Here is a 12,657-nt window from a genome sequence, read left to right on the forward strand (position 1 = left end):
ATATTTCCGCCATAAAACCATAGTACAAGCATTCAGGAGAGTGGTACAGCAAACTGTTAATAGGGCTGTAATTGTAATTATAGAATACTATAGATGAGTGTTTCTCAACCTGGGCCACTTTAAGATGTGTGGACTTCAACTCCCAGAATTCCCCAGCCAGCCATGCTGGCTGGGGAATTCTGGGAGTTGAAGTCCCCACTCTTAGAATGGCCCAGGTTGAGAATCACTGCTATAGATTTTATTTATTTATTTATTATTTATTATCAAACTTGTATGCCGCCCATCTCCCCCAACGGGAGAGATGACAGATACATTATATTGTTACCCTCCTTTAAGTACTGGGGCTCAAAATAATTCCTGCTGCTTTATATGGGGGAGAGTTCAGACTTAATCACTTACAAAAAGCATCCCTGAATCAGGGAGTCATTATGACGAAGTTAATCCTCCCTGATTTAACCTGAATGTGACACATGAAGTCAAGAAACCAGATGCTTAGATGGGTAAGTGTAAATATACTAAATAAATGAGTGTACTATCTTGCTGTATACTCTCATGAAGTTCTTGTTCTTATACGTGTGAGTCGAATGACCGCTTGAAGTCTTGCAGGGGATCTGTTTCTCAGGATCTGGCGAACCCATATCGAAAGGTTTCTCTCAGAGCAATCTTTATAGGATGGTGGGTTAGTTGGCTGATCAGAGGGCGAATAGTCACCACTGCCACCAGGAAGGAATTCCTGAAGGGACTCCTCCCAGGTTGGATGGTGTCTACTCATGGGCCTCTGGATCCAGATGTGACAGGACAGCAATTCCAACCTATCTTCTGGCCCACACAACTGGATGACTGCAGGTTGGGGGAGACTGCTGTAGGTTTTCCTTGCACAGATGGCATTTCAAAACCACTCCCTTTGATTATTTTAATCTGCCTTTCTCATTTTCTCATTGTGGGTGTGAATCTATTACCTAATGGCAGATCTAAGGGTGTTGAAGGGCTGAGCCCCATAGCTGATGGGAAGGGATGAAATCACCTCTACAGACACCTGGGAAGACCGGGGTTTGCATCTATGTGGCCAGCCAATAAGCCGGCAAGGGCCAGGCTGACCCACAGCACAACCCTAAATCCTGCCTTCTCTGGGGCTGTTTGTGGGGCAATGTTGGGTTGAGAGGACAAGAACTTCCAGGAGACGTTGAGGCGTCCCCTGTGAAATAGCATGGAGAGGCAGTCATGCTCTCCTTTGTAATGGACACCACACACTGTTTCCTTTCCAGCACACTGGTCATCGATGCTGGCTGGATCCAAGACATCCTCACACGGCACCATTCTTTGGCATCTTGTCTTCTGGCTCCCCCAGTGGCCTCCAGGAATGCAGATGACCTCGATTTCCTCACCAGCCCAGGTTGGCCCTTGCGGAATTTTGCTCGGCGATTTTTGAACCATACCTGGGATGAGGTCAAGAGGCGTTGGAGGAAATGATACATGGGTTAAGGACTGTGGAAATCCTCCATTGTAAGAAAAAAAATATAGTACAGCCTGGTTTAGAATCATACAGTTTCAAACAGGCAGTTATAGAACTGCAAAGCTTGAACACTGAAAGTGGAATTCAAACTAAGGAAAGTCCTGCCTTGCAGAAAACTAGCAGCACGGGTGAAAGCTTTATGGGCCAGTTATATTATTAATATTTTTCAAAATGTGTATACCACTGTAATCTTCAAGGACTTTTCTTGAGGACTGCTCTATTCTAAGTGCCCCTTTCTCTCCTCTTTCACTCACATGACCCAGAGTGCAAGGAGCCTGCCCTGGGCTTCCTAGTGCATGTACTGTATGTACACAATCACATACAGTTAAAACATGCAAGGAAGCAGAAATGCATCCAGAAATACATCCAGGTGCAATGTATTACTTCATTACATAAGAAATGTAAATATAAATGCCTTGTGTTGGTAAATAGTTTGGAAAGAATTCCGGAATCCGCACTCTATGGGTGGGGTAAGACTTTGGAATACAAGGAACTGTTAATGCAAGAATGTATTTATTCATTTCTTGCTAACAAAATGTGTCACCAATACAATCAGTGCTTTTAATTATGCCTACAATATAAACTTTCTATGGCATAAGTCTGTATAATTTGTACTCTTCAAATGCAATTACTCATAATGGATAGTTGTTAATGCTCAGCTTTGCCAAATATTCATGTTTATGCACCATCCCTAATTCAGTGTCCCTCAACCTCAGCAACTTTAAGATGTGGGGACTTCAACTTCCAGAATTCCCCAGCCAGCATGCTGGCTGGGGAATTCTGGGAATTGAAGTCCCCACATCTTAAAATTGATAAGGTTGAGGGACATTGCTCTAATATCCTCTTCTACAGTACATGAAAGTTCAAAGATTTGAAAGTAGACACTAGAAGGCGCTGTATGTTACAGGCTGCAACCGACCACATTGTCATTAGCAGATCTCATCATCTCATCACTGAAAGAACATTCATAGTGGCTTCTTTTCACATCCCTAATTAAAGCATGTGACAGAAGGTACATCACCCTTCTAGTGCACCTGCATGCAAATACATGCGTGGGTATATGGGACAGGGCACATTACTAGTGAGCCCTCTTTGAACTGCATGTCCAAAAGGAAAGGGTAACCAAGCGGTTTTGCATCGCAGCTGGAGTGCAATCAAATGCATTGAGATGAAACTTTCCTGAGTGTGTGATGGATAGGAACTGGAACAGCCAGTTGCTGAACTCTCTTCTGTGAGTGCCAGAAAAGTTATTTACAGGGTAAAGGAGAAGGAAAAGGGCAGGTCATTTGAGTTATGTCCAAGATAAGGGTATTTAGCATGCCCATCAGGGTATTACAGAAATGACCCTATAATAAATTGTGAAAACTTGGAAGGTATGACGCCAATGCCCTGTTTGTAAAAAGGCAGACCTTTAATTAAGTGAGCAATGTTGCAATACAAGGTGGAGAGGGATCAGAAATGGGGAAAGGAATGCCAGAAAAATAATCTCTAGTTTCTCCACCTGTACATAATGTTGAGAATTTCCGATGGCGCGTGTTCAGCGTACATTGGGAAGGCCTACAAAGGCTTACCTGAACCCGTGCTTCAGGTAGGTTGGCAAACACAGCCAGGCGCTCCCTAGTGTTCACATCTGGGTAATGGGTCTCTTTGAAAGTATTCTCCAGTGCCTCCAACTGCTCTTCAGTGAAAGCGGTGCGGCTCCTACGCTGTTTCTGGGAGAGTCCATAAGGCAGGTCCAGCAACAGGTCTGTGTGTTTGGAGGGTGGAGGAAGGGAAGGGTCATCACAGGTCCCTGTGACTTTTATGTCCCCGATTCATTCAGAGTCAAACCTAAGGCCAATGTGGAGAACCCTTTTTATGTCAAAGGCTCCATTCCCTTAAGAAAGAAATCTTTTCAGGTCTGTAAATAGATGGGGTTTGTATGGGTTCTGTCAGTACAAACTAGGAACAAGGTAACAGCTGGTGGAGAACCACCCCATTTTTCTGTCGCACCCTCCCAAAGTGTGATAGCATGAGGGAAAGACCTTGGGAGATGGGGCCCAGGGACGCTGCCTAGGGAATGGGCAGATAAGGGACAGCTGGATAGCAGTCAGGGCCAGAGGCTCAGAAGGGACCCTCCCTAGTTTCTCGGGCTGTAAAGGAGACAGGGAGAATTGTACTTTCAGACTTGCAAGATTCTGTCAATGTAGCTTTACAATAAAGTAGAATTAGCTCATGTGGTTGTGATCCCTATCTGGTTTACCCCACAAGGCTGATATCAATCTTGCACATCTAAGGAGGGTCCCTTCAGAGCCTCTTGCCCCGCCTACTATCCAGCTGCGGGCTATGCTGTCTCTTATCTGACTGTTCCCTTGGCTGCGTCTCTTGGCCCCATCTCCCAAGGTCTCCCCCACATACCATCATACAAAGAGGCATCCTCCGAGGGGTCAATGATATCAAAATGGCAGACATAACTGAACAATCAAAGCCCAACCCCTTTTAAACCTGCATCATGTGCATCACTCATAGGTAAAAACTGGTGGGGCTTTGATCGCCCAGTCACGCCCACCATTTTGACATCATTCACACATACATGAACACCCCTGTGAAATTTGGAAAGTGGCGGCAAGGAATGGGAGGAGAGATGGATTCCTTCTCATTCCACCCTCAACCTCTTCAAAGCTCTCCACCGTGTAAGAAATGAGGCTTAAACTAGAGATAACGACAGTGGCAGTTCAACAGGTAGGGAGAGCAGCAGTTTGACAGCACCTGTGTGACCCTCTCATCCCCAGGCCGAAAGACAGATTCTTTCACCTGCCAGGTGGTCTGTTGTGAGAACCTCACAGAAGGCAGAGGGTTGGGTCCCAGGCGCCGAAAGAAAGGCATAACACTCTGGTATTTGTTGGGGGGGTGGCATGCTGTATCCCAGGGATGGGAAGGCGAGAAGCGGATAAGCCATGTTCGCACGGAGGTGGTACATCACGTCTGCTCTCTTTGCCTGAAGGAGGTAAAAATATATTGTTATGAGTTGATCAACATTCCTTCCCATATCATTCTCAAGACTACGGGCCAGGGGGTTCTGCAGAGAGGAGGTCAAAAAATTCAAGATGGTGGACCCAACCACGCAGTCAAAGCCCCACCCTCTTTTTTGTGCACAGTGTTATCAAATCTGAAGTTCTCCAGATGTGTTGGGACTTCAACGCCATAATTTAGTGATTGATTTCATTTGCATCCTGCCGCAATCAATTAGATTCTCAGCATTTTATGCAGCAGAAATTTAAAACATCTACGGTAGATTTAAAGCAGAACAAACCTCCTAACAAAGGAATAGCAAAAAAACCCATATGAAACCAAAAAAAGATGGAGCTGACAAGTAAAATGTTCTCCAGAATAGCTCTGTTTTGTGTTTTCCTGAAGGCACGCAAGGAAGAGGTCCTCCTGATCTCCAAAAGGAGACTGTTCCAGAAGACTGGTTTTGCCACCGAGAAGCAGCACCTTGTGGCTTCAGCATCCTCTATTTCCCAATACTGGGGCAACAGAAGCAGTTTTTCCCCAGATGTTCTAACAGGATGAGCCAATTCAGGTTGGTTGGAGTCAGCAGGTAGTCCTGGAGTACCCCAATGCCAGCCAATAAAGAATTCACAGCCAGCCTATCCAAAGACATTGGGGAGTCACAATCCAAATGTTGATTTTTATGTAATATTTATGATAACTCTCAGCTGCCTATATGTGTAATTTTTAATGGTTTTAATGGTTTTAATTATTGAAATTGTTCGCCGCTCAGAGTCACTTGGATTGAAATGGGCGGCTATAGAAATTACATAATTACATACATACATACATACATACATACATATATACATACATACATACTTTGGTGAGTATGAAGTTGAGAAAGTTCTTGTAGAGGACTAAATCATTGATGTGAGCTTAATGAGTTCTGTAAGGTGTTGCTAGCAACACAAGCTAACAAGGAATCCTTAAGAGACAAGCAGGACATTAATTTTCCAGAAATCAGAGGACAAAGTTTTATGCCACTCATCTTGGGCTGAATGATTCTCATGCGCTCTGCTCTGATTCCAAAAGCTCTGTGAAACTCCAACACCAATTTGGGTCCTGCTTCAGCTCCACCACAATGGGAGAGAAGGACCAAATAGAGCCGGGAAACTATGCACCCTGAAGGAAGACCTTGTTCTGAATGCTAAAGGGAGGATTCACCCAGCAAAAATGGAGCTGTTCCCCATCCTCACCTCATCATGGTCTAGAACTGGGATTAACTGGGATGGACTATGCCACCCTCCCCCGCACCAACCTAGGTCAGGATAGGCTATTCCCCAAGCAGTGAATTCTACTGTCAAGGCCAGTTGAGTGCTCTCAGCCGATGTAATGGGCTGTGAGAATAACCTTGAGGAACCAGAAGAAGAGACCCAACCAAGACAACAGTCAGATAAGAGAAATCTAAGTCCAAAACAGGAATGTAATTTGAGAAAGCGTATCAGACCTGACCCTCCTAGTTCTCTTGAACATAAAGGCAGGGAGGAGAGAGGTACATTCAGACTTACAAGATTCTGTTACTGTAATCTTATAATAAAAGTAGTATTAGCATTCATAACTTTGATTTCCTGATCTGGACTACCTCGAAGAGCTGACAGCACAGCCCAAAGGATTATCACCCATGACAGCTAAATAGAACTCCCATGTTTGTTGGCACTCTACCGCTGAATATGATGTCATTAAAACAAACAAAGAGAGCTGTTAGCTTTGTGCTCTGCTTTTTAGCTTCTCCACAGCTGGGTTAAATGAGCTGAGGGTGAGATAAGTTGGTTGGTCACAGGAAAAAAAAAGAAACATTAAGAGAAAGGATGGGTTCACACATCATGTTAATCTGGGTAAACAAACTACAAACCCTACATTCACATAATATGTTATGTTTCAAAGAAACCACATCATGGTTTAATATCATGCCCTGGCTCACCCAACACACTAGAATAATGACTGGCTTCCTACAAGATGGTGAACTCAAATGACTCAGCCTCACATTAACTCAGTCTAGCACGTTGTCTGAACACCCCCAGAGTCTTCTGGCACTTAGAATGGCACTTGCTATTGGTAAATTTTATTAAAAGTTTTACAAAGAACATAAAAATTCATACAAACTAATAGAAAGGAAGAAGAAGAAGAAGAAGAAGAAGAAGAAGAAGAAGAAGAAGAAGAAGAAGAAGAAGAAGAAGAAGAAGAAGAAGAAGAAGAAGAAGAAGAAGAGGAGGAGGAGGAGGAGGAGGAGGAGGAGGAGGAGGAGGAGGAGAAGGAAGGAAGGAAGGAAGGAAGGAAGGAAGGAAGGAAGGAAGGAAGGAAGGAAGGAAGGAAGGAAGGAAGGAAGGAAGGAAGGAAGGAAGGAAGGAAGGAAGGAAGGAAGGAAAACACAAAAGTGCAGAAGGAGAGAATAAAAAGAAAAAAAGCTTCTGATTTCCTTTGCAGCAAATATACGTACAATTACAAAATTATCTCTTACTCTATAATTACAAAAATACTAACTTTTTTCTATTATCCAATGTTATTCTAATCATCAAACCCATAAATCATAAGTGCATTTTTTCCATTTCATGCAAAAAGGCCATATAAGAGGTTTCCACTCGGCCATAAAGGTAGATATCGTTTTTTCTCTGATCGTTTCTTCTTCATCATCACCCTAGAGTTTTCCCGCAGCTGCAGGATCTGCTTTTCAGATCAAGTTTTTTCTCTGATCAAAGAAATCAATTTAGCCATCTCTGCAAGTTCCATCTTCTTCACCAACCATTCCTCCATGGTGGGTAGTGTCGAACTTTTCCATTTTTGAGCATATAATAATCTCGCTGCAAAGTCATATACGAAATGGCAGTTCCTCACTAGTAATGTAAGACATCCAGTTTTCACTAAGGCAGCAAATCCCTAAGGAAAACATCCTTGATATCCCACAGCAAAAGCCAGGCAATGCTCTAGGATGCTCAAAATGAATAGGAAGAAAACGGTCAAACCACATTTGTTAGAGCCCAGGAAACTTCTTTCAGACGAACACCTCATCCCATTGTAGCATAATTTCCATTATTCCTAGCTCACACAATCAGTAGGGGGAGATCAGAAGTTTGATGCAGATTGGGCACAACATGGAAAACCAGTGGTAAACCCAAGTGGTGCCATGAGGACAGGGCTGTTGAGTACAAGTAGAATAAACAGGAGATATCCCTAAAGGCAGCAGGACTGAAAGATGGTAAGAGATGTGGAGTCCTTGGGGTTGTCTGAGCTTGGTTGTTTTCTTGCAGATGTTTTGTTACCTGACTAGGTAACACTGAAGATGCTACCTAGCCAGGTAACGAAGTGTCTGCAAGAAAACAACCAAGCTCAGAGAATCCCAAGGACTCCACAGTTCAACCCTGAGCTACAGATATTCGCTTCTATTGGTAAGAAATGTTCCATAGCTACGTTTGTATAAGCTTAATCCAATTTCTGAGCTGGTACAAGGTACTGGATCATAAACTAACTGAATGCTTGGGTTTGCAAAACATCCTAAGTCCTAAGTCCTAACCAAGATTAGCACTAGCCAAATGCAGCATATGTGTGAATGCATCTGTTAGGTTTTTATTTGACCTGATTCAATGTGTTGTGTGAATACAACCAATTCTATCAGTTTGGGGTGTAAGAGGGAAGGAAGACCATTTCTCCTCCAAGTCTAAGAAATCTCTGAAGGGGTTTGGACAAATTAGTGCCTCAAGCCCATCTGGAAAAGTCTAGCGTCTAAAATCACAGAACCGCACCAGAACACAAATTACATTTCTCTGAGTTTGGCATGTGGCCCAACTACACTTATCTCTAATTCAGAAGCATAGCGTTGCTCTTGAGTCGCCCAAATCACTCACCAGCTCCAAGAGATCTCTTCTTCACTCTTTCGGCTTTGGGGACCTGATGCCAATTCCTCTTCTCTGCTATTTAACCACTCTGGGATGGGGAAAACAATCCATGTCCACCCCCTGCCCAGCCCCCCTACAATCTCATCCCCACCTGCCCAGGCCACATCCAAGAGGAACATAACCAAAGCCGGATTAAAAAGCACGGTTTTTTTCTCTCTGGGAGTGGGGTTGAGGGGTGGGGGGATTTGAGCAGGCTTAAGCAGAGCTCAGGGAGGTGTGTGTGTGTGTCCATGTGTCCATTTTGTTCACCATTCAAAATGTGGATTAAGTTTCAGTGGGGGTAAAAGAATGTCATGAGATGAAAGGCTGTGTCTTCCCTGCTCCCTTTGAACCTCCATGCGGGCCTCTGCCTCTGCCTATTTTTTTTACTAAAGTGGTCATTAATTTCCAGACAGAATGAAATGGAGAAACCAAGGCACCATGAAGCTACAAAGAGAGCGAGAGAGAGAGAGAGAGATTTCTCAAGGCTGCAATCTTAATTTGCCTAACCCAGTAACTTTTGACATTATGAAGACAAAGCAGGAACACTTTTAAGAAAAGGCAGCCAGCCAGTTAGAGTGTTGGGAGAGCCAAATTGAAGTACCCAAATGACTGAGGAGGTCCTCTAGTTAAGTGCCTTTGAGTTGGGTTCAACTCCAAGTCACCACATAGAAAAATGACCTTCCTTCCTCCCTCCCTCCCTTGTTCATTCATTCATTCATTCATTCATTCATTCATTCATTCATTCATTCATTCATTCATTCATTCATTCAATGTCTAGGTCACCCATTCAACAATCGAGCAACAACTCTTATTTCCTCCAAGGCCATTCAATTAACCTGTTTATGATCAACCTTATCTATGGTGGACTTCTTCTACTTCCCTAAGCCTTGCCAGTACGATTTGATCTGCTCACAACAAAATGCCCACCCTATGTGCGTTTTTGCTTGTTGATCATTGCTTCAAGGGAGCAGTCAATTTTTATTTGGTCCAGGACTGACTGATTGATTCTGCAGTCCATGGAATTCTTAGTAACCACCTCCAAATCCATAATTTGAAGAAGTTTATCTTCTTTCTCTTGCTGTTTTTCAATGACCAATTTTCACAGCCATACATTACTATTGGAAAGGCCATTGCTTTGACTATTCTGATCTTTGTTGTTGTTGCCTTCTTCAGTAGCACTAATCTCCTATTTATTTCTCCAGAACACCATCCATCTTTATTCTTCAGAGCAAGAAAATAAAACTATCTGCCATTCTTACTTCTTTACTGTTGGCTAAATATGGATCACATTATTTTTGTTTTGTAACATTTAACATTAACCCAAACATTTCACTTTCCATGTCTACTTTCAAATGAGCTCTTTTAAGTCTTTCACTTCGACTGACAAAATGGTGTTATCTCTTTATCTCAAATTGAGAGTGTTTGGAACTCCAGTTTTTTTCAAGCTATCGTTTCTTCCAATCCTGTCATTCTGAAAAGATATTTATGGTATTAGATATGGGGACAATATGCATCTATGCCTTATTCCTTCCCTCTCATGAGCAATTCTTGCTTCTCCAAATTCAGCTCTTACAGCTTCTCATTCACTGTAATGATTCCCCAGAAGAATAACCGAATATTCTTGATGGCTAGGTGGATGGTCAAGGTTCTGTCCCAGTGCCTGGAGGCTGTATGGGTTTGGATGGGGAGGACTCAGCTCCAACTCAAGCCTGCCAAGACTGGGTGGCTGTGGGTGTTTGGGCCACCCAGATCTGGGGATATAGCATATTTGACCTTGGATCAAGGTTGGTATGCAATCTGGGGGTCTTCCTGGACTTGCAGCTCTTGCTTGAAGAGCAGGTATCCGCTGTGGCAAGGAAAGCTTTTTCACAACTCCATCTAATGTGCCAGCTGCACCCTATCCTAGATCGAGAGGCCCTTCAGACAATCACTCATGCCTTAATCACCTCATGGCTTGACTACTGCAATGCACTCTACATGAGGCTGCCCTTGAAGACCACTCAGAAGCTTCAACTGGTCCAGAATACAGGAGTGCGAGCAGTAATGGGCACACCTTGGCATGCAACATAAAGCCTCTGCTTCACAACCTGTGCTGGTTGCTGGTTTGTTTCTGGCTGCAATTCAAAGTCCTGGTTTCTTATAAAGCCCTACGTGGCATAGGATCTGATTACTTGAGGGCTGCGGGTGCAATTCAGAGAGCTGGTTTTCATTTAACTTCCACACTTTATAAAACTGGGCAGGAAGAAGGGAGGGAGGGAGGGAGGGAGGAAGGGCTCAAAATTATTTTATTGCTTTGAAGACCATCAGATTCTTAATGAGACTTTGCTTGAAATGTCTTGAGTTCTGGCAGTCTTATCAGATTTGGTTCATTTTAAAGAAAACTCTTTTTTAAAAAAACAATTTAAGATAATTTGGGGTCTATGAATGCTATCTTGATGGGAGGAATCTTGTGCACCCTGGAATCCTCAGGTGCCATCTTGCCCACCCTCAGCTTACGCTGGCATTTGCCAAAGCTTTCCTAGTGATATAATGATTCACATAAAAGAAACTGTTGAGACATGTTCTTTTAGGTTCTTTGAACAACTCAACTCTTGTGGTTTTCAAAAATCCGTGGTCCTCCTAAATACTCATTTATCTTTCCCCCTGGCCCTGCTGTCATGCCCAAACCAGCCATTAAACCATACATAATAGTGCTGATCCTAATGGGGAGAGAAGCTGAGGAAACATTTCCCTTCCATAGTTTCTACCATGACTTCTGCATCAGAATTGTGTCTTCACAGCAAACGATCGTAATTATTCCTACAGGAAAAGGAACTATCACAGTGTGCAACAATTTCTCTCCATTCTGTAAAACTGGACAGGGTGGACATACCCAAGGTCCCACTGATTAAATGATGTCACCTGATGGGACAGGAGTGGGTCTTCCCTGTCATGGTGCCTGACTTCTGAAACAGCGTCTCCCCAGAGGTCCACCCAGACCATTTTAAAGCCTTTGAAAACCTGCTTTTCCACCAGGCCTTGAGTTAGGATGACTTGGGAGCCTCTTTTAGGCTCCCTAGGTTAGTTTGAATATCCACTGATGAGGCGTCCATTGTTCTTTTATTTTGGGTCTTACTGTTTTTAATGCTGTACAGAGTCTTATGGAGGTGGTTCTCTCAATGTGATAAATAAATAAATCACTCAAGAGAATGTGTGGAGAGCAGAAATGAAAATAACTTCTCTGTCCCATTCACCCACCCCATCTGTTTGGTGAAATACAATATCCAATATTCTTTAAAAGTTGCAAGGGTGACTAAATAATTGCCAGATATTTGATACCTGGATTTGTAACCCAGTGATATTCAGGTTTTCCCCAGTTAGAAGCAAACTTTTTTCTACTCATTCCCCCAGGTCCTTAACCCTTAATTCCCTTTGCCAAGGGAATATTGCATGGAGAGGGAGTAGCTACTGAAAAAAAATGACTTATTTGCTGCGTTAAGAGGATGCGACAAGCAAACAAAGGGTTCAAGGAGCAGACTTGAGCTGAGCTGGAGTGACCCAACTGCAAATCTGTTGTGGGGGAGCCCCCCCCCGCACCAGATGACACACAGCTGTGGAGTCCCATCTGAGGCCTGGAGACAGAAAACTCTTAATTATCCAAACCTTTTTCAACCAGATGCCCTCCATGTGTGCGGCTGGGATGATGGAATTGGTAGTCCAATTGATCTGGAAGCCCTTAGCTTGGGAAAGGCTGAGTGATTCTCTGAAAATGAGAGGAAAACAAGCCTCCTCGTTTTCAAAACAAAATAGTTGCAGGAATGGATTAACAGCAGCTCACGTGTTTGTGATAGATGTGATGTATATAAAATGTGCCAGATGCCTCTGCCATCCAAGAATCATTCCGTTTTAGGTTACTAATGGAAGGAGAAATCAAAAAACACCGGTGCAACAGCCAAACTTGGAATACATGGAAAGGGAAAAAAACAGTTCGCAGATGCTCTGTGGCCACCTCTTTGCAATTCCCACACTGTATGTCCGATTATTGAAGGTCTGGCAACATATTTGTTTCTGGAGGCAATTCATGTTCACTCCCATCTTTGGGTGGAATCGGAGCTACCTCCTGCCCCCCACGTTACCAAGTCAACACCTTCCTTGATCCCCTACAGTTTGATCCATGCCTGGGAGAGGCTGTTACATGAGAATCCCGTCAAGGGCTCGTCAGCTCTGGCCTTGCTCCCCAGCCTCCTCCTCTACAGGAGA

The 12,657-nt window shown here is 43.6% G+C and overlaps 1 protein-coding gene across 1 annotated transcript; it reads right to left on the bottom strand.

Annotated features, from left to right (window-relative positions):
* Nucleotides 1-368: 368 nt before the first annotated feature.
* LOC148214662 (uncharacterized) lies at nt 369-5,750 on the bottom strand. The gene is made up of 4 exons (XM_088149902.1): nt 5,743-5,750; nt 4,307-4,635; nt 3,085-3,260; nt 369-1,436 (listed from the first exon to the last, which is right to left on the bottom strand). Exons 1-4 carry the CDS (start codon nt 5,748-5,750, stop codon nt 1,059-1,061), a joined length of 891 nt encoding a protein of 296 aa, XP_088006028.1. The 3' UTR covers nt 369-1,058.
* Between the last annotated feature and the right edge of the window lie 6,907 nt (nt 5,751-12,657).

The sequence above is a fragment of the Python bivittatus genome, unplaced genomic scaffold, assembly GCF_059951505.1.
Source record: "Python bivittatus isolate LINGU-HERP-01145 unplaced genomic scaffold, Pbiv_v1 ctg000580_np1212, whole genome shotgun sequence".
Classification (NCBI taxonomy): Eukaryota; Metazoa; Chordata; class Lepidosauria; order Squamata; family Pythonidae; genus Python; species Python bivittatus.

Excerpts from the sequence above, each read along its gene's own strand:
- LOC148214662 (XM_088149902.1), bottom strand. Across the intron at positions 3,261-4,306 it reads CACAACAGACCACCTGGCAG|ACCTGTTGCTGGACCTGCCT; the intron begins GTGAAAGAATCT and ends CCAAACACACAG. Across the intron at positions 1,437-3,084 it reads TACCTGAAGCACGGGTTCAG|GTATGGTTCAAAAATCGCCG; the intron begins GTAAGCCTTTGT and ends ACCTCATCCCAG.